The sequence below is a fragment of the Balaenoptera borealis genome, assembly GCF_965194805.1.
Source record: "Balaenoptera borealis genome assembly, chromosome: 6".
Lineage (NCBI taxonomy): Eukaryota > Metazoa > Chordata > Mammalia > Artiodactyla > Balaenopteridae > Balaenoptera > Balaenoptera borealis.
In genome coordinates, this window is record NC_138863.1 from 63,024,444 (window position 1) to 63,046,697 (window position 22,254).

Sequence of the window (22,254 nt, forward strand, 5' to 3'; positions counted from 1 at the left end):
TCATGCTGCATATTTGAAAGTTGCTAAATAGACAATCTTCTCATCACAAGAAAAAAAATTTTGTAAGTATGTGAGGTGATGAATGTTAACTAGACTTACTGTGGTGATCATTTTGCAATGTATACATTTAATAAGTGATCATGTTGTACATCTGAAACAAATATAAAGTTATATGTCAATTACACCTTAAAAAAAAAAAAAAAGATTTACACCAAAATATTAACATTGATAATACCTGGGCCATGAATTTAAGGGTAATTTTTATGTATTTCTGTTTTCCAAATTTTCTTCAACAAACAGGTACTAATTTTATAAGCAGGAAAAATATTTTTAAAGAAATACTAATAAAATGAGATAACTTTCTGCCTATTAAAATAGCAAAGATATTTTAAAAGAATAATTCCCAATACAGTACGCAACTCCTCTGGAAACATACGTGAAACTCTTAAGTTTTTATACCTTAAACTGGTTTATACCTTAAAAAATCTAATTGCTAGGAATCTACTGTAAGGAACTATCTTAAATTTAGAAAGCCTTCATGTATAAAGTTGGCCATCTTAGTCCTCCTTTCAGTAATATACTATCAGAAGTAATCTATTCAATATTATGACAAATGGTTACATTATGGTCTCTAGTTGAACAAAATATCATAGTTATTGAAGCAATGCTTACAAAGATTAATAATTTGGAAAATGCTCATAATTTGTTAAAAATAATCAAGATATAAAACAATATATGCAATATTATTATAATCACATAAACTACTCCTAACCCTGAAATTCAAAGATTTACAAAAAGAAAAAAAAAGACTGAAAGGAGGACTTCCCTGGCGGCACAGTGGTTCAGAATCCGCCTGCCAATGCAGGGGACACGGGTTTGAGCTCTGGTCCAGGAAGATCCCACATGCCACAGAGCAACTAAGCCTGTGTGCCACAACTACTGAGCCTGCGCTCTAGAGCCCGCGAGCCGCAACTACTGAGCCTGCGCTCTAGAGCCCGCGAGCCGCAACTACTGAGCCTGCGCTCTAGAGGCCAAGAGCCACAACTACTGAAGCCCGCGCACCCAGAGCCTGTGCTCCACAACAAGAGAAGCCACCGCAATGAGAAGCCTGCGCAGCACATCAAAGGGTAGCCCCCACTCGTTGCAACTAGAGAAAAGCCCGTGCACAGCAAGGAAGACCCAACGCAGCCAAAAAAATAAAAGAAGATTGAAAGGAAATAATCACTATGGTGTTTGGTTTTAAGACTGGAGAGTGTTTTGGCCTCACTGTACTTCTTTCTACTTTCTTTAACAAACATAACTGCTGTTATAAATAAAAAATTCATAATAGAATAGAAAATGTACATATAATTTTCTAAGATTATAATGTACACGTCTGCGTGTGGTTATAATATATATTTAGGTTATACCATGTGGGGATACTGTACTTTTCATAGAAATAGATTTAAATGGTTGCTTGAAATAACAAATCAAATATGCCTTAAGTTTAAGAAAGATGAAAGACAACATATTATTATTAAAAGCACTGTATAAATATCTTGAGTATGTAAATGTTCTAATATTAATGGCTAATGAAGAACAATGGTGACACAAAAGATGGCTCAATGCTATGTCTCTAACATTACTGAAATCAAATTTTATCTAATCAAAAACAGGACACAGTATTTCCTCTTCATTATTTCCTGGTATTACAATATCTAAAATCAAACACAAGAAAAACATCTGGTCAATTTTTCTTTGTTTCTTTTTTTTTTTCAAGAAAGAGTAAAGAGAAAACAATACTGAGAGATACCAAAAATACAATTCAGGGAAAAAAGTCAAGCCTATGCAATTTTCAAGTCTATGCAATTTTCAATAAAATAAGTCATGAATTTCCTAAGGATAGTACATAAAGACAGCTTTCAGAGCAGTAGTCTGCAGGTGAACTGTTCACTGCAAAGTTGTTTAATCTAAATGAGTTGCAGCTATTCTATAAAATGCAGATATAAATTTTTCTTTAAAAAAAAAAAATCACCGTATGTAGCAACATGCCCCACTCCTGTACAGCAATCAGCATAGTGTGCCCCTTTAGATGAGGTATATATATGTTCCAGTTCGACCTAGTTTCCACTATTGCATGTTAGCTGTTACCATTTATCATCTACTTGACCTCTTGCATTCACCTCACCTGCCTCTCTCAGACATCTGAGTATTTCATACTTAATTTCATTTACTTTATTTATAATGAAAATACTTTTAAAGATATCAGTAAAGTTAATAAGCTCACTGAAAAAAGTTAGAGTACACAAAAATGCATAAAATCCTGACTTTTAACACTTTTATGTATATTCTTCCACTTTCTTCTAACCAGATAGAATTACAATATGTTGTTTTAAATGTTTATCAACACTATCACAGTCATTTTTGTATGTCAACAATATATAATGTAACAAAATTTCAAAATATTAAATGCTAGGATGTATAAACTTCTGCAACAAATATATTTCATAAAAATATCAGAGAGATGTAACAAATTCATAAGTAAAAAGTTTAATCTTGTAGTTTCATACATAAAATAATTTCCATATTCACCCTTAAAGTAACATGAAGGATAGGGGTGGGGGGAGGCGGGAGAAGGACACAGGCAACTAATTATTAAAATATATAGTAAAGAACACGGTATTTGTAATTAGGCAACAAATAATGCAGTGACTTTATACATTCAAAGAATTACTTGGAAGTTTCACACAGTATGAGGGAGTCAGCATAGCATTTGGTCTTGAAAAAGGAGACAGTAAATACTTTTAACTATTAAGATGACAAGCGGGTCTTTGACCTTTCTGATTCCCTTGGCTAATTCCTAGGTGTCCTTAAAGATTCAACATAGCCAAAGTACACTCTGGGAATTTCACCGACTCTCTAAAGTTTAAATGATTCTCGTTTGTTGAATTTTATTTTCATTATCATAAACTTGTCTGTAAACTCCTTGAACTCAGATCCTTTATATCTTCAACACCAAGCACAATGCCTGGCCCAAGACTACATTACCAAAGAGAATGCGAGTTAAAGCATGAGCAGAAGCTGACTCTTACTCAGTGCCTTTTCTCCCATATGTACTGCTTCTCACATGGGGTATCGCTAATACGTACCTGTAGTTAGTAAACCTTCTCAGCCTATTCCACAGTTGAAATAGAGCCTGTTTTCTAGATCTGCCTACTAGGGCTGCCTTCTATTAAGTGTCTATTTTCTTTTCTTTTTCCTTAAACAGAATCCACCATAAGAGAGAACCTCTTCAGTTCAATACCAAGAAACAAAGATGGGAAGTTCTCATCTGCTTAAGTTTAATAAAAAGGTAACAATTTTCATATAAGACTTCCACCTCTAAGTGCAATCGTATTAAGTTTAACTAAAACTATAGCAGATCTTGAAGATTACTTTCAAAGATGGCAATCTAACATTCACATTTTACATTCATTCTTTACCCTACCTTCATGTAATTCACAGAGATCAAAAGAGAAATAAAAATGGATTGCTTAAAAAACGTAAATACATTTACAAATGCCAGATTGCTAGCGAATTAAGTACAAACAAGTTAACGTTCTGAGGTGTCAGAAAAAGGCAACTATGATCTTCTGTACAGTTCCCCTTCCCTTAGTGTCTCTGACAGTCACAAACCTCTGCCCTGGTAAAAACATAATTAACAGTGTATAGGCACTTACTAAATTCTTAAATCCTTCAGAAAACTTAAAAAGAGATAAGCTGTAATGTTGCCAAGTTCGGTGTTAAATAACTTTTTGCATATACAATCTGAGAGACATAAAAATGTAGTACAAGTATGTTAGTACCAAACTAAAAAGCATATACCAACTGGGAAATCTCTGCTAATATTAATATTGTACCTGCAATTATCTACACTCTTATAATGATAAATTTATCCCACTGTCTTCAGTGATAGAATCACACCATCTTAGCAATGTGTTATTCAATCCAGTAACTCCTAAATAAAAAATTACACACTTTTGAAGTTTGAAGGAAATAGATAATCTGGTCCAATCTTCTGATTTTATACACTGAGAACAAGAGGATTAGAGAGCTGAAGTGACTGGCTCAAAGTCACAGGCGGAAGAAAAAGCAAGAGTTTTCCGGTTAAGACTACAGCTTCACTGTAGAAACTAGCTTATTCACAAATATTCCAGATAATGGCTTACATAATTTTACTTTTTGCCATATGACCACAATGCAATGATTTAATTGTGAATAAACCTTAAGCTAAACTTTATGCACAATTAACAGTAGCTTAATATATAAACTACCAGGCTTCATGCAACTTAAAAATCAGTAAGTTAAGGATTCATTCATGTTTTAAAAATAACCATTTTAATAGCAAAAATTGATACCTATATTTATAAGTATGATGTATTTAAATTTCAAGAACAAGTTGGTAATCATTTTAAGCCACTACTCAAACTAAAACAAAGTGCAAAAGATTTCCTGTCTGGCACTAAAAGTACACAGTCCCAGTTACAGCAGTTTTCTCTGAGTATTTATAAAACTGCCTGTAGTAAATTTCAAGATGCAAGATTTGCCTTACAGAAATAAAAATATACTGAGTTCTTATAGAGACCATATATGCATTAAACCAGGTCAAAACTATTCACACTTAATCAAATGAAAACTGAAACTTGGTGCTAATATTAAAGAAAAAAAAAAGAACAATACCACTACGTAGCAGAGAGATTTGCAACAAACTCTTCAAATCACTTGAATTAATTATCTATGGATTCCAACTACATAGAACAAGTAAGACACCTTAGTACATCAGGATACAGAAAATAAACACATTATAATTCTGTTGAAATATCCTACAAATAAAACAAGGGAAAACATCAACATGTATTTCTTAAAAGAGCAACATTTGAAGAATTAATTGTAGATGGTGTCCTGATAACTAGTAAAACTAGTTCATCCTACTATGAATGGCTACCAATTTCCCTTTGCATAGATAATGGATGCTGCCTGACATGAAATCTAATTTAAAATATGCAAAATATCAAAAGGACAAAGACTTTACTTAGAGGCCACCGATACTGCAAGACCACAATAACAAGCACCAAAAATCAAAGGCCTTTAACAAGTCACAATAAACGTAATGTACGCTCTTCACTTCACTCATTCGAGAACCACAGAGTTCTTTTACACAGAACTTTAACAAACCTGAATATTTATTTTTGAAGCCCACAACTGATGATAGTCTGAAATCAAATATCATTTTATAGATGAAAAAAACTGAGGTTCAGAAAGATGGCTGGGCCAGAAACAAATCCAAAGTTTCTGACCTAGGAAGTTTGCATACTGGTACACCCCTGACAACAGGGGAAGGCAACCGTGACAACAGCCTGCAAAGACAGAAACCTTAAAAAGGTAAACAAAGTTAAAAAACAAAACGAAAAAAGCACATAATCCTACTACAAGACCCATTAGGATCTCAGTACACCAACAATCCTGAATCATAAATTAGAAAACGTTAATGTAAAACGAGCTCTGTTTAAAACAGAAGTATGTAATTTCTTATAGAAATAATCCCATCTCAAATGGTTAAACTAAAAAAAAGGAGCGGAAGATAAAACGGGTAAATTTTCGGATGCATAAAAAATATGAATGAGAGAAACAGCCATTCTAGATATCTGTGCCTTTTCTGGATTTTATACCTCGATTTCAGAAAATGTTTACACACCCCCTCTCCATCGTCTATACAAACCGGGAAATTACTGGCCATTCTTTGCCAAACGGTAATCCATAGACTCACTCATATACTTTTCTATCTGGTTTTAAGCTACTGAAAATTAACGTACCCCCTAATTTCCACAACACTTAATTGTTCCTTGGTCGTATTTCTGATCACCACTGCAAAAACTTGGTCCTGCATAAAGTACTGTTGTGGGAAGAAATTAAAATCAATGCACAAAATGGTGCTTTTGTAACATTTCCAAAACGACTGAGAGTTTTCCATTCCCACAGACCTCGATTCAACACCTTAAGAGACTAAAGACGAACCAAATTCGCACACTTCCCCCAAGGCATATGGAGCTCCGAAGCCATCACTCTCCTCCAAAAGAGTAATTATCTCCTCCTAAAAGGCCTGCGCAGCTCACAGCTCCTCGGAACCGTGGGAGAACTTGGAGTCAGCTCTGGGATGAGAAGGGAAGAGCCTGGATTTGAGTTTCAGGAGAATTAAGTGGCCTGTGTCACTTCACCACGCACGATAACCGGCTGTGAGAGGAAAAGGTCGGAGTAGGGGGAAAGCCTGTCTTCAGCCTAATCTTAAACCCTTAGATCCAGGCTCCTCGCCTGCCACTCTCCAACCCTAATCTGACAGGACGGCAGGTAACGCGTCCCACCTCCCCACCTATCCTCCCACCTACCCCGCATTCGTGCTTAGTCTTACGATTTTGAAGCATCAAAATCACCCCGGCTCCCTAGAGTTCAGGCCACCATCGCTGCCGCCATATTACAGCTTGTGCGGCAAAATGCGTCAGGGAGGGAGGTGTGCGCCCGAGTGGAGAGGGCGGGGGCGGGCAGGGGGAAGGCCGTTTCCCAGGCCTGCGAGGCACGGTTAGAAAGCCTCTGCAGCCACAAGAGCTGCAAAACTAGCGCCACGGTCCTTGGGGGCCGCCTCTGGCACCTGGCAGCCCCGATACCTCGAGGGGAAGACGGTTAAGTCGGTCTGGGCCTATCGCGTCGGCTCCGCCCCTCGGGCCCTTCCCGCTCTCGTGCCCCGGCACTGCTGCAAAGGTCGCCACCGAAACAACACGGGCCCCGCGCCACCTACTTGCACCAGTACACTTTCCTCTTCCCGGGGTCCAGTCCTTTAAATCGCTTCAAATCTACCGCCGCCAAAAAAGGCGCTAAAGCCCACCGACCACCTCCCTCCCCCTAGTCCCGGCGTGGAGGGAAAACGTCGCGCCGGAAGTACGTCACGGCGCGGCGGACCGCATTTTCGGGTGATCCCTCGCTCGCGTCACCTCACCCTCCCTGGAGTTCTAGGATTTTGGTGTCTGTTAAATGCCTGGTTTATAGGTAACTTAATGCTTTCTGTGTGAGTTGATTGAGAGCGTTTGTAACCACCATGTCGTTCGTGAAATGAAGTGCTTCACTTAATAAACATTTATTGATCCTCTGCCAGGGTACTGGGAAGGAGACCCTACCTTCAAGGAGCTTCCAGGTCAGCTTCCAGTTAACGCTGTGACACAAGTTCTAAAAAACAGAGATGAACAGAGTGCTATTTGAGAAAAGGAGGAAATTATAAAGGGCATTGACGCTCTTTGTTGTCGTTTTTAAATATTCTCACAGCAGCCCCATGATACAGATTATTATCCTTGTTTCACAGGTAAAGAAATTGAGGCTCAGGGAAGATACGTGCCTCCCTCCCAGACACACTGTTCCTAAATACCAGAGCAAGGCTTTGACTGCAAATCCAGTTCTGCAGGGGAGAACACTATTTTAGGACATATATTGTTATTTAATTGTTTTAACAGGCTAAGAATCCCTAGATTGTTAGAATTAATTCCCCCTGCTACTCAGGGGAGTTGGCGGCAATCATTGTGCAGATATGGGGTGAGTGAGTTTTAAAGGAAACAGCTAAGAGGATTTAGATTTTATTACTGTATGAAAAGAACGTTAAGTTACAATCATTTAAATTTTTCACTCATTTACCTGAGGTAAATTAGTAATTATCAACAACAGTTGGGCATGTGGTACTCTTAAGCATCTTCACCAATTTTATTAGCTGTAAAACTGAGAGGACAATCCCTGCCACTTTTAAGCCATTGCGTTCATTGCAGGGGAGCAGCAGCATAGTCTTTGAACAGTTCAGAGGTTGTATGAATTTACACTTTGCAGTGAGGAGGGCAATTCTGCAATACCTTTAAAAATCCGACTTATACTGAGCACTCTATTAAGGCAGATTTTTTTAAGCGTTGGTTTGTTTGACTTTTGTTCAGCTTCCTTCAGAATATATTTTTATTTAGCTATGATACACAGATTTATTTCTTAGATTTCTACTTACTGGTAGAGGTAATGTGTGACATTGGTGTATTCTCATTGGTGAGACACATCGTTGAGTATATATTACAGATTATACCATAGTTAACGTTTTGAGGTGTACAAAGGTGACATTACTAATCTTGTTCTAGGATATACTATCTTCCTAGAGAGATAGACTTTCATATGAAGTGACTGAAGAATTATTTAACAGTAAAATATTAATAAGTACTTAGATATATAGTATACATTATAAATGGTCAGATTTTAGGAGATTCTTGAAAGAAGTTTTGAAGCAGCATTACAAATGTCCATTCAAAGACTGGTGGCTGGTGCTGAACTATGACAAAGTTTTCGCTGCTCTTTTCTTAAGAAGAGTTGTTTTGGGGGGAATTCCCTGGCAGTCCAATGGTTAGGACTCAGCGCTCTCACTGCTGGGGCCCCAGGTTCAATCCCTGGTTGGGGAACTAAAATCCCATAAGCCGTGTGGCACGGCCAAAAAAAGAGTTGTTTTGTTCATTTTAATTAAGTATGTCACCTTTTCTCAGATGGTTACAGAATGTGGTAGTTGTTTTCTTTCTCTAGATGTCCTTACTTGGACAAATGAAAAATTGGCATGCTTTGCTGGTTCTCAGACATGTTGAAATCTCATTGGTCTGTGAAATCCAAAACGTTCCCAAATAGATTTGACATGGATTTATTGTTCCAAGAAGGAAGATGTTGCAAGTAAAAGGAAGTATTTTTATCTCCAACAATATGGTGGCTTAAAGAACAAAGGATTTATTTCTCTCTTACATAATAGATCTGAGGTGAGAGGGCCAGATCAGAGGGCAGCTTTACTCCATATAGTCAGTCAGGACCTTGAGTTCCTTATATATAATTCCAATATGCTCCAGGGCCTTGACATTGCATGATTAGAGTGTATTGCCAGTTTCAGGCGGCAGGAAGGAAAGAGGTTATGTCTTAAGGCCTAAACCAGGAAGTAATACATGCCACTTTGCCTCTAATTCCATCAACAAAAACTTAATCACAGGGCCAAACCCAATTACAAGGTACTGAGAAATGTAATATTGACATGTGTCCAGAAATAAGAAGAAAAGTTATTTTAATAGAAAATTAAGTCTGGGCCACATATCCTATTAAAACATAGTTATTTGAAGGACTTCTCTGGTGTGCAGTGGTTAAGAATCCGCCTGGCAATGCAGGGGACACGGGTTCGATCCCTGGTCCGGGAAGATCCCACATGCCATGGGGCAACTAAGCCCATGCACCACAACTACTGAAGCCCGTGCACCTAGAGCCCGTGCTCCACAACAAGAGAAGCCACTGCAATGAGAAGCCCATGAACCACAACGAAGGGTAGCCCCTGCTCGCCACAACTAGAGAAAGCCTGTGCACAGCAATGCAGACTCAACGCATCCAAAAAATAAATAAAAATTTAAGGGAAGTTAACTGGGGCTTCCCTGGTGGCGCAGTGGTTAAGAATCCGCCTGCCAATGCAGGGGACATGGGTTCGGGCCCTGGTCCAGGAAGATCCCACATGCCACGGAGCAACTAAGCCCATGTGCCACAACTACTGAGCCTGTGCTCTGGTGCCTGCGAGCCACAACAAGTGCCACAACTACTGAAGCCTGCGTGCCTAGAGCCCGTACTCCACAACAAGAGAAACCACTGCAATGAGAAGCCTGCGCACCACAACGAAGAGTAGCTGCCTCTTGCCGCAACTAGAGAAAGCCCATGTGCAGCAACGAAGACCCAACGCAGCCAAAAATTAAATAAATAAAATAAATAAATTTATTTTTTAAAAAAGATAGTTATTTGCATAATTAGTTTATGTGACCATTTTGTACTATGAGCAGACAGAAGATTTGCTGTGATGTTGCTAGTGTTTTGAAATACATTTAGACTCTAGCACTTGTAGGTGGACTGTTACTTAGGGTCACTTTTATTAACAGATTTAAAGAAAAAAATTTTATAATCATCAAAACAGTTGGGTTTCAAGGGGTGACTTCAGTTAGACCTTAACTTACTTTGTATGCCTTTTTTAAGGGTAGGATTTTAAAATTAAAGTTTAACATATATTCATTAACTGTAAGTATAGCTTCATACATTTTTACAAAGTGAACATACAGGTGTAACCTCCACTAGATTAACACATAGAGCAATATCAGCATCCCGGAAGCGCCCCTCATACCCCCACCCCATAATGCTATCACCCCACCCCTATCAAAGATTATTTCTATTCGGAGCTCCATCAGCATATATTAGTTTCGTCTGTTTTAGGAACTTATATAAATGGAATTATGCATATATTTTCATTTGTGGCTGGCGTTTTTGCTCAATGTTGTGTTTGTGAGATTATCAATATTGCTGCGTGCAACAATAGTTTGTTCTTTGTAATGTCCGTATAGTACTCCATTATATGTGTGTATTAGTTGGGGTTCTCCAAAGAAACAGAAGGAATAGTATATAAATAGGAAGAGAATTATTATGAAGAATTGGCTCACATGATTATGAGGGCTGAAAAGTCTCACAATCTGCTGTCTGTAAGCTAGAGACCCTGGAAGGCCGGTGGTATAATTCCAGTCCAAGTTCCAGATCCAGGGGAGCTGATGGTGAAAATCTCAGTCCAAGGGCAGAAGACCAATATCCCAGCTTAAGCAGCCAGGCAGGAAGCAGAAGGGGTGAATTCCTCCTTCCTGTGCCTTCTTGTTCTATTAAGGCCCTCCATGGACTGGATAATGCCCACCCACATTGGGGAGGGCAGTCTACTTTACTGAGTCCACCAGTTCAGATGCTAATCTCATCCAGAAACACCCTCACAGACACACCTAAAAATAATGTTTAATCTGGGTAGCCCTTGGCCCAGTCAAGTTGACACATAAAATTGACCATCACAATGGGTATTGAATAATTTATCCATTCTACTTCAGATGGATATTTGTGTTGTTTTTGAGTTTTAGATATTATGAATAAAGTTTTTATGAACATTCTTGAATCTGGTATATTGGAGCACATATATTTTGCATGTACGTTGGAAATACACCTAGGAATGGTATTGTTGGATCTTAGGGTGTGGATAGAATCAGCTTTGGTAGATACTGCCAATGAGTTTTCTGAAGTGGTTGTACAATACTTTTGTTGTTTGTGCCTTTTGGTTCCAGTATTAGTGAGAGCTCTCATTTGCAAATAAGAGATGCCCAGCTTGAAGTAGTTTAGGTAAAATTGGGAATGTATTGCTTCATGAAACAAAATTGTTGGACACTGTGGTGACTTTAAAAACATGTCCGTAAGTTCTTTAATGTGACTTTCTTCCAACGACTAAGGCAAAGTGATAGTTTGTGATTTTTGGAGACTAGGTCATAAAAGCATTTTGATTTCCTCCTTGCTGTGTCTCTTGGGTCAGTCACTCTAGGGGAAATCAGCTGCCATGTCTTTAAGACACTCAAGCAGACTATGGAGAGGCACGTGTGGCAAGAAACAGGCTTCCTGGAAAAAGCCATAGAGGAATTGAGGCCTCCTGCCAACAGCCATGTGAGTGAGCCATTTAAAAGCAATCCTCTGGCCTCAGTCAAGCCTTCAAATAACTCCAGTCCTTGTTGACATCTGACTTCAATTACATGAGAAATTGTGAGCCAGAACTGTTTCGCTAAGCTACTTCTGAATTTCTGATCCACAGAAGCTGTGGGATAATAAATGTTATTTTAATTCATTAAGTTTGGGCATGTATTTTATACAGCAATATATAACCAATACAGAGAAGAAAAAATAGATGGAATGTCACGGAACTTCTCTCTTGTCTAATTCTACTTACCTGTTTTTTGGCTTCATTTTCTTGACTGACTCTTTCAAGAGGCTACGTCACATCTTGATAAACGGAGTCTCTGCCAGCTCCAATTATAAAATGCCAGAGAAGTCTTTGGTTAGCATGGCAGTGACAGCCCCAAAATTTGTGCCTCCCCTTACAAAGTGAGGAGTGTCATGGGGAAATGTCTGTCCTGCTAAGAACTACGTTTTCTTGCATCTGAGTAAGCATATGCAAATACTTCTCATCAGTGGAAAGTGCATGAAAATGATGTGTATTACATCCAGACCAAGATGTTTATGAAGTGCTATGCCTTTTCCATGTCATTTCTTCCTGTTTCCATCAGCTGGATCCAGAGTATTTTAAAGCCTTGGGAGATTGTTGAAGAAGCCTAGTTTCCTGAATCTCAGTGTGGAGAAAAGTCCTCCACTGACCAGGGATACCCACTGGTTGTAATGTGATGTGATTGAGAAATCAAATTCTATAGATTAAGCCACTGATATTTGGCTTTATTCATTACAGCAGACATCATTACCCATCTAATAGGCCAAGGGCCTGAAGCAGTACTAGATTTGGTCTAGCCTGGGTCATTTCAGTCTTTGTAGTGTGAAGTATGGAGTCTGATACCAAAAGAGGGGAAGTAGGTGGGCTGGACTACTACAATTAACCTACCTTTACTTTAGAACAATGAAAATTTTTGCTTCTACCCATAGATAAATATACTATTGTTTGTTCTAATTTTCTATTATATTGCCAATATTATGTTTAACTTTTTAAAAGTGCATGTCTATTGTCACATATATTTCACAGTAATATAAACAAGTGTATAAATTTGAACATTCTATAGAGGTTTAAAATTTAATAATTGCCCCTAACCCTTTCCAATTACATTTCCTTGAGGTATCTAATGATATTCTTCTCTATTCCTATTCTAACATTAAAAATCCTTATTTAGTATCCTTCCTCCCTCCCTTTGACAAAAATGAGATCACATCACACATATTACATATTATGCTTTCATTTGCATAAAAATATATCATGAACATCTTTGATATCTATACAGCATTCCATAGTATGGACATGCTATAATTTATCTAGCCATTCTCCTATTGGACATTTCAGTTGTTTCAAGTTTTGGTTAATATAAACAATACTGTAATAAACATCCTTTTATGTATATCCTTACATATTGAGGCTTATAAATCTGTAGGAAAGATAGCCAGAAGTGAGATTATTGAGTCACATAATACATACACTTTTAATTGTGACATGTAGGGCTGATTAGTATCCTGAAAGGTTGTAGCACTTCAAGGTTGTATGAAAGTGGCTATTTTCTCCCACGGAAGTTGTTTTCAGTCTTTCCAGTTTTTGCCAATTTAATGGGTAATAGAATGGTATCACTGTATTTTGTAATTTCCTGATTACCAGTGAGGTTAGCCATTTTTCTATTGAATCCTTTTTTAAAAATTGTAAATTATACAAAACATAAAATTTACCATCTTAACCATTTTCAAGTGTACAGTTCAGCAGTGTTAAGTACATTCACATTGTTGTGAAATCAATCTCCAGAACTCTTTTTGTCTTTCAAAACCCCCCATTAAGAAACTCCCCATTACCTTTTGCCTCCAACCTCTGGCAACCACTATTCTATTTTCTGTTTCTATGAATTTGACTATTCTAGATACCTAATATGACTGGAATCATATAATATTTGTTCTTTTGTGTCTGGCTTATTTCTTTTTTTTTTTTTAACATCTTTATTGGAGTATAATTGCTTTACAATGGTGTGTTAGTTTCTGCTTTATATCAAAGTGAATCAGTTATACATATACATATGTTCCCATATCTCTTCCCTCTTGCATCTCCCTCCCTCCCACCCTCCCTATCCCACACCTCTAGGTGGTCACAAAGCACAGAGCTGATCTCCCTGTGCTATGCGGCTGCTTCCCACTAGCTATCTATTTTACATTTGGTAGTGTATATATGTCTATGCCACTCCCTCACACTGTCACATCTTACCCCTCCCCCTCCCCCTATCCTCAAGTCCATTCTCTAGTAGGTCTGTGTCTTTATTCCCGTCTTGCCACTAGGTTTTTCATGACCTTTATTTTCCCTTAGATTCCATATATATATGTGTTAGCATACTGTATTTGTTTTTCTCTTTCTGACTTACTTCACTCTGTATGACAGACTCTAGGTCCATCCACCTCACTACAAATACCTCCATTTCATTTCTTTTTATGGCTGAGTAATATTCCATTGTATATATGTGCCACATCTTCTTTATCCATTCATCCGATGGTGGATACTTAGGTTGCTTCCATGTCCTGGCTATTGTAAATAGAGCTGCAATGAACATTTTGGTACATGACTCTTTTTGACTTATGGTTTTCTCAGGGTATATGCCCAGTAGTGGGATTGCTGGGTCGTATGGTAGTTCTATTTTTAGTTTTTTAAGGAACCTCCATACTGTTCTCCGTAGTGGCTGTATCAATTTACATTCCCACCAACAGTGCAAGAGTGTTCCCTTTTCTCCACACCCTCTCCAGCATTTATTGTTTATAGATTTTTTGATGATGGCCATTCTGACTGGTGTGAGATGATATCTCATTGTAGTTTTGATTTGCATTTCTCTAATGATTAATGATGTTGAGCATTCTTTCATGTGTCTGTTGGCAATCTGTATATCTTCTTTGGAGTAATGTCTATTTAGGTCTTCTGCCCATTTTTGGATTGGGTTGTTTGTTTTTTTGTTATTGAGCTGCATGAGCTGCTTGTAAATCTTGGAGATTAATCCCTTGTCAGTTGCTTCATTTGCAAATATTTTCTCCCATTTTGAGGGTTGTCTTTTGGTCTTGTTTATGGTTTCCTTTGCTGTGCAAAAGCTTTTAAGTTTCATTAGGTCCCATTTGTTTATTTGTGTTTTTATTTCCATTTCTCTTGGAGCTGGGTCAAAAAGGATCTTGCTGTGATTTATGTCATAGAGTGTCTGCCTATGTTTTCCTCTAAGAGTTTGATAGTGTCTGGCCTTACACTTAGGTCTTTAATCCATTTTGAGTTTATTTTTGTGTATGGTGTCAGGGAGTGTTCTAATTTCATACTTTTACATGTACCTGGCCAATTTTCCCAGCACCACTTATTGAAGAGGCTGTCTTTTCTCCACTGTATATGCTTGCCTCCTTTATCAAAGATAAGGTGACCATATGTGCATGAGTTTATCTGTGTCTGGCTTATTTCAGTTAGCATAGTGTCTTCAAGGTTCATCCATATTGTAACGTGTCATAATTTCCTTCCTTTTTAAGGCTGAGTAAAATTCTATTGTATGTATATATGACATTTTCTTTATCCATTCATCTGTTTGTGGATACTTAGATTGCTTCCACGTTTTGGCTATTGTAAATAATGCTGCTATGACCATTGCTGTACAAATATCTGTTCAAGTTTCTGCTTCAGTTCTTTTCAGTATATACCCAAAAGTAGAATTGCTGGATTACATGATAATTCTGTTTAATTTTTTGAGAAACCACCATACCATTTTCCACAGTGGCTGCACCATTTTACATTCTTACCAGTAATACACAGGTGTTCCAATTTTTCCACATCCTTGCCAACACTTGTTATTTTCTGATTTTTTTTGATAATAGCAATCCTATTGGGTGTGAAGTGGCATCTCATTGTAGTTTTGATTTGTATTTTCCTAATAATTAGGGGTGTCGAACATTTTTTCACTTGCCTGTGGCCATGGAGTAAGGTCTATTGAAGTCCTTTGCCCATTAAAGAAATTTTTTTTGTCATTGGGTTGTAGGAGTTCTTCACATATTCTAAATATTAATCCCTGCAGATACATCATTTGCAATATTTTCTCCCATTCTGTGGGTTGCCTTTTCACTCTGTTGACAGTGTCCTTTGACGCATGAAAGTTTTTTTAGTTTGATGAAGTCCAGTTAACCTATTTTTTTTCTCTTGGTGCCAATAATTTTGGTGTTATATCCAACAAACACATTTTTTTTACTGGCAGAATTACTCCAGGAGAAAAAGCATTCATTAACTTGTGAGAAAAAAGAAAAATAGTTCCTGATGTTGGGAAACTGATCTGATGTTCATAGCTAAGCCTCAATGTTATTTCAAACTAATCTGACACAGTTTAAAGCATATTGGCCTCCTGTGGGAATAAGGAATCTCATAGAACATCAAGATCAGACAAATTCACCGTGCAACACAAAATACCAAAGATTCCCCTCTTGCTAAATGAATGAATGCTACTTCTTTACCAATTTCAGCTTTATCCCCGCTTTGGTCAGCCTTCTCTACAGTTAAAATTTATTAAGGTGCCCAGTCATAGAATTGCCCTGTTTCCTGACTGCACCCAAGATAGAGCAAACCTCATCTTCCCTAGGCCCTCCCCGAAATTACCCACCAAAGCCCAAATCCTGTAAGAGGTTCTTTCTAACACTCTTTTATTGAGCTGCCAAATGGTTTCCTACAGTGTTCATTTTCCTGAGCTGTAACAAGAAGTCCATCAACTGCAGGTTCCTGGTGGGTTTTGGCTGAAGGGCATTGACATTTGCTAAGAGGAAAGTTAGAGCCACCCTTTGTTAACCACTTGTCAACCCTTGTAAAAGATGCTTCTTCGTGACTTAAATCGTTAGCTAAAATGAAATTTTATAGCTGTGGATTTAAATTATTACCTTAATTTTGTCCTCAGGTGTGATTTGTATATAAATATGTATTTTATGAATGCCCTAGACTGCAGGTAAAGAAAAAAGTCGCTAACAGTGACTAAACAAAAAGGATTTTCTTTTCTCACATGGACAGTGTTTCTAGAGGAAGGCAAGCTGTTGGCATCTGTTTGTTCCTTAGACTTGTCTCCTAATAATTCCACAAACGGGTGAGAAGGAGACAAACAACCCCTAACAAGTGAAGAAACTGTCCTGTCACTATCGTTTAGGCCTTACTGTTGCCAGGAGCTGATCTGGCACTCATAGCTCAGCCTTGGTATTCTGTTGAACATAACAAATGCACAGAATACCAACATGAAACAAGGTTACTCTCTGACTGATGGGTCAAGACCAAAACAAGACCATTCCGTAATTATACCTGAACTCAGACAAAAACAAGAATATTGTCCAAACCGGGACTTCCCTGGTGGTGCAGTGGTTAAGAATCTGCCTGCCAATGCAGGGGACATGGGTTCAAGCCCTGGTCCAGGAAGATCCCACATGCCACGGAGCAGCTAAGCCCGTGTGCCACAACTACTGAGCCTGCGGTCTTGAGCCCGTGAGCCACAACTACTGAAGCCTGCATGCCTAGAGCCTGTGCTCCGCAACAAGAGAAGCCACCGCAATGAGAAGCCCGCGCACTGCAATGAGTAGCCCCCACTTGCTGCAACTAGAGAAAGCCCACGCACAGCAGCAAAGACCCAACGCAGCCAAATATAAATAAGTAAATCAATTAAAAAAAAAAAAAGAATATTGTCCAAACCACAAAAAATGACCAAACATCCACCTATCTTGGCTAATATGAGTGAGGGCTGCTCCTTCACCAATTACAGCTTCAACCTCACTTCTTTCTGCCTTCTAGATAAAGTTTATTAAGATACTCAGTGAAATTCTCACAGCAGCTAATGTAGAGGAAAGTCCCTCTTAAACCCCCGAATCACTTAACATAAGGCCAAATACTATAGTAAGTTCTTTCTAACACCATCTTAAGTTGACACCCCTTAGGGTGTGTTCTGCTTCATTGCAACCAACCAGTAATTCCAACTTTAGGTGTATTCCTGGTGGTCTTTGACTGAAGGGCACTGACACAGATCATGCTGAGTCTCATCCCTATGCTTTTTCTCACATTTGTTCTGAAACCCCTTCTATCCTGTGCATTCAGATCAACCTCAGTTTTCATACTTATTATCAGTTGATCTAGTTCCCAACAATCCAAATCAGTGCTACTCCAAGAGTGCTCTGCGATTAGTGGTTGCCTAGGGTGTTCGGGGTGTGGGGGGAGTGACTGCTAAATGGTTACAGGGTTTCTTTTTGGAGTTATAAAAATATTCTAAAATTGATGGTGGTGATGTTCCACAACTCTGAATTAAGAAAAGCCACTGAATTATACACCATAAATGGGTGAATCGTATGGTGTGTAAATAATTTCTCAATAAAGCTCTTAAATTTTTTGTGGTCTGGGACTGGTACCTGCCTACCACTATGCAAGTGCAGGAACTGAGAGAAGTTTGATGCTTTTATAGCATTCGATAGTTATTCCATACGCGTTGAACATAAATAAAAATCTTGACGTGTCTTTTCCATGTTTAAGTTTTCAAATTTCACTTTTCTAAGTATTCATTTCTATTGTATATTATAAAAATATCAGTCTTCACGGACTGGGAGAGAACCTCATATAGTTGAGAAACACGTGCCCTAAGGACCTATAACTTCAAGACGTGGGGCCCGAGTGTCTCAATGAGGAACTACAATACCCAGAATTCCCGCCAAATGCGTAAGCGACGTCTATTCCGCCGACCTCGGCGCGACGTGCCCTTGGGCGTGTAGTGCGTGCCTTTGGCGGTGCACGCTGTGTTCGCCCGGCGTTTTTTCATGGTTTGGGGACGGGCACCGCTATAGGTAAGGTGATGTCTTTCGAGGAAAGGCTAAAAACTCTGGGATATGAGGGAGGCGTGAGCGACACAACCGAGCCTGTTGCGTCCCTTGCTGGGAGACGTGGAATAGCCTGGAGTTCTGAGCCCTCGTAACCAGGCTTAACCGCGATCCTTCAGAAAAGTTCCCAGGCGTTGAGGGGAAAAACTTGCCCGCAGGTCCCGGCCGGGTGGCGGCGATAGGTTTTCTTTTTGCTCACAGCACGTTCTCGGGCCGGGGACCTTGGATTCGGCTGAGAAACGGAGGCTTTCTTCCGGGTATTGGATTTCCCGGAGCGCGGAGGACTAGGGCAGGGCTGATCCCTCTCCCAGCCAGGACCGGGAGACCAAATTCATTCGTTCAGCGCCACTGTGTGCCAAGCGCGGAGGATGCCTGCCATTTGCAAAGGGTGGTGTTGTGTATCCTGCACAATACCTGTTCACGGCGGGTAACCTATCTCTCATTTATAGTCCCAAGGCCCGTCCTTTGGTTAAGTCACTTCCCCAAGGTCACTTAGCTGGGGACTTGACACCTTGGTATTGTAACCAGTGAGCTCCTTCCACTTTCAGATGTGAATAGGCAGGAGACTCTTTTTTTTGTGCAGAGTTTTTTGTGTATGTGTGTGACCCAAGTCGGCTTGGGTCGGGATGCTGTACAGATTGCCACAAAGTAGTCAATATTGTGTCATCGTTTTTTCTTGGGTACAGACCGTTTGGCGTAGCCATAGGATTCTGAGGCATACATTTAGTGTTGGTTTGTTGATGTAATGAGGATGTTCAAGTTGAAAGAGCTGGGTGGTTGTCCCAGCTTCATTAGTACTAGAGTAGTTTTTTTTAACCTTTTTGAACCTAGCTTTTCTCTGTAAAATGCAAATGATAACATCTACCTGGCAGGTTAATTGAGAGAATTTAATGGGATAACATATTTTAAAAGTCCTTTGTAAAATGTTGCAGCAGTGTTAGATGATAGGATTTTAGTCCCAGCTTTTCTAACTATTGTTTCTCAACTAGAAATATAGACATTTTTAATATATTTTAAAAACAAATTATTCTTTTTCTTTATTGTGTTTGGTTCTCCTGTTGCATCACTATGCAACTATGTTACTTGATTTCTTCATATGTCCTGATTGGGCTTTAATCATCTCATTTATTGCTTAAAACCTACTTAAGGTCAATAGTGATTAAACTGTTTGAGTTCTGTTAGTGTACAAGGAGAAAGGAGCAAGAAATTATCTTGAAAGCAAATATACCAGAAATTATCCCTCTGAAAAAAACATTTTTTATTATGGCTCTGAATTAATGGCTACTCTTCATAGAAACTATAAAGGCAATATGTTTATTTATTTCAGTTTTGTTCTTTTATTTAAAAAGATGCTTCTTTTTGGTTTGGGATTTTTTTTTTCCCCTTCTGCTTTTATAGTCAAATTTGAAAGCTTCATGTTAAGTGTCAGATTTAACATTTTTAAAATGGAGTGCGGGGGGCTTCCCTGGTGGTGCAGTGGTTAAGAATCCACCTGCCAATGCAGGGGACACAGGTTCGAGCCCTGGTCCAGGAAGATCCCACATGCTGCGGAGCAACTAAGCCCGTGTGCCACAACTATTGAGCCTGCGCTCTAGAGCCCGCGAGCCACAACTACTGAAGCCCATGTGCCACAACTACTGAAGCCCACGAGCCTAAAGCCCGTGCTCTGCAACAAGAGAAGCCTGTGCACCGCAACAAAGAGTAACCCCCGCTCACCGCAACCAGAGAAAGCCCGCACACAGCAGCGAAGACCCAATGCAGCCAAAAATAAATACTAAAATAAAATTAAATAAATAAATAAAATAGAGTGTGGAAGGAAACCCCTTTTCCTGGATATTTAGTTTTGGGTTAAATCCTGCTCTCAGGTTCAGGCTAAGAACAAAGTGTGTAGTTAATGGAGAAAAAGCTTGTTATTTTAATTAGAATTTTGGAATTTGATAGTTATAACTGTGTTAAACTGATTTCTTTACAGAAATTGCATATTGGAATGGGATTTGGAGTCATCATAATGGAAGCAAGCTACATGAAGGAAAAACAGTTATTTTTATACCAGCATATTGCACCTGACTGCTAGTTGCAAATGGTTTTCTTTACCTAAGAAAATTTGTGATGTAAATGAAAAGATAGTTTTTTTTCCTAGACTGATTGTTTACAATATGCTTCGCCTAAGAGCTATTTGTCCATTCTCCTGGAGAGTGTTTCAGTTTCGACCCTTTAGTTTCGAACCATTACTTAATCAGATGAATAAGTGTACGGATGAAGAGCAAATATTTGATCTTATTGAAAAAAACAAAGACATACTTTCAGAAAAGCAAGTGGCATGTGCACTCAGTATGCTTTGGCAGTTTCAAAAGCAGAAGAGCAGCTTGTTAAAAAATGTGGAATGTATTAGAGACCATCCCCAATTTCTTACTCTTCATAATTTAACTACAACTAAAATGGAATTCATGAATGACAGTACCTTGGTGAATGTGTTGTACATCATACAACAGTAAGTAATGTACTTTTAGATTTTATAGAAATGATTGTAGTTTATTTTTATATTTAATTTTCTAAAAATCTCTTTAAAAGAAAAAAATGTTTTTTCCCTTTAGTTTTCCTGATAAGCTAATTTATTTTATTTTATTTATTTATTTTTGGCTGCACTGGGTCTTCGTTGCTGCACTCAAGCTTTCTCTAGTTGTGACGAGTGGGGCTATTCTTCATTGCGGTGCACGGGCTTCTCATTGCAGTGGCTTCTCTTGCTGCGGAGCATAGGCTCTAGGTGAGCAGGCTTCAGTAGTTGCAGCATGGCGGGCTCAGTGGTTATGGCACACGGGTTTAGTTGCTCCATGGCATGTGGGATCTTCCCGGACCAGGGATCGAACCCGTGTCCCCTGCATTGGCAGGTGGATTCTTAACCACTGAGCCACCAGGAAATTGCCCTGATCATGTAATATTTTAAAGATATGTAGAGGATATTCTTTGATTATGGTAATCATTTCACAGTGTATATACATATCAAAACATTATGCTGTACAACCTAAATATATACAATTTTTGTTAAGCATATGTCAATAAGGTTGGGAAAAAATTTGAAAAGAAATTTTACATCATTCACAAGAGAATCCAGCCTTCAGAAGAGCTGGATGCCCTAAATGAAGAATTCAGCAGCTATATAAAGGAAAAAAGGACACAAAAGTTAAAATTAATCTGTTTATTAGTCTCATTGGTGAAATTATTCAAGGTGCAAGGGCCATTTAGCTATAGATGTCAGCACTGTACAGAGCAGAGATACAGTTGTTTTTATTAGGGTGTCAGCGTATACAAGAAAGGGGCTTAAAAAAAAAAAGGGGCTTAAGGCTTTACTTATTTTGGGGGGTGGTGTTAGACTAAAAAAGAGTGACATCCCTTTTTTGGCGGTCTTTCTCAGATTTGCAAAGTTTTTTCTCTGAGGTACATGGTGGGATGGGTAAGATAATCAGTTTTGTTTTCTCAGTGGTCATATTAGTTTGGAAAATGCTGAATCAGACGAAATTAAACAGATCTTTATTGCAGGACTCTTCAGAGCCTTCAGAGCCTGCAGGACTCTTCAACATACATATGCTAATGTATATTGTGAACCTTTCAACGGGGGTATTTTCCAAACTTACTTATCCACAAAACATTGTGTTGAACACCTCACAAGAATACTGCACAGATGGAGAAATGCTGCTTCATGGTGATTTGCCCCCAAACCGCATTTCTGTGTATCCCTCCTAAGTCATATTTTAGTAAGGAAAGGATTTTAAGAGTAAAATA

General features: G+C 38.7%; 2 protein-coding genes across 6 annotated transcripts in view; one reads left to right on the top strand and one right to left on the bottom strand.

Moving 5' to 3' along the window:
* The window catches only part of PPIG (peptidylprolyl isomerase G), a 40,838-nt gene extending 33,880 nt beyond the window's left edge, over positions 1 to 6,958 (bottom strand). Inside the window, exon 1 of one of the 2 annotated variants that reach the window (XM_082396102.1) lies at positions 6,809 to 6,958. The gene's annotated coding sequence lies outside the window, so the exon portion shown is untranslated. Of the gene's footprint in view, positions 1 to 6,424; positions 6,649 to 6,808 lie in introns of those variants that run through there. The other variant, XM_082396103.1, reaches the window with a different exon arrangement.
* A 7,551-nt stretch (positions 6,959 to 14,509) lies between these two features.
* FASTKD1 (FAST kinase domains 1) overlaps positions 14,510 to 22,254 on the top strand; it is a 34,311-nt gene continuing 26,566 nt past the window's right edge. For 3 of the 4 annotated variants that reach the window (XM_082396097.1, XM_082396099.1, XM_082396098.1), the window contains exons 1-2: positions 18,340 to 18,441; positions 20,447 to 20,965. In XM_082396097.1, the coding sequence (XP_082252223.1) occupies positions 20,631 to 20,965 (335 nt within the window). In that variant the 5' untranslated portion in view covers positions 18,340 to 18,441; positions 20,447 to 20,630. Of the gene's footprint in view, positions 18,442 to 20,446; positions 20,966 to 22,254 lie in introns of all 4 variants that reach the window. The other variant, XM_082396100.1, reaches the window with a different exon arrangement.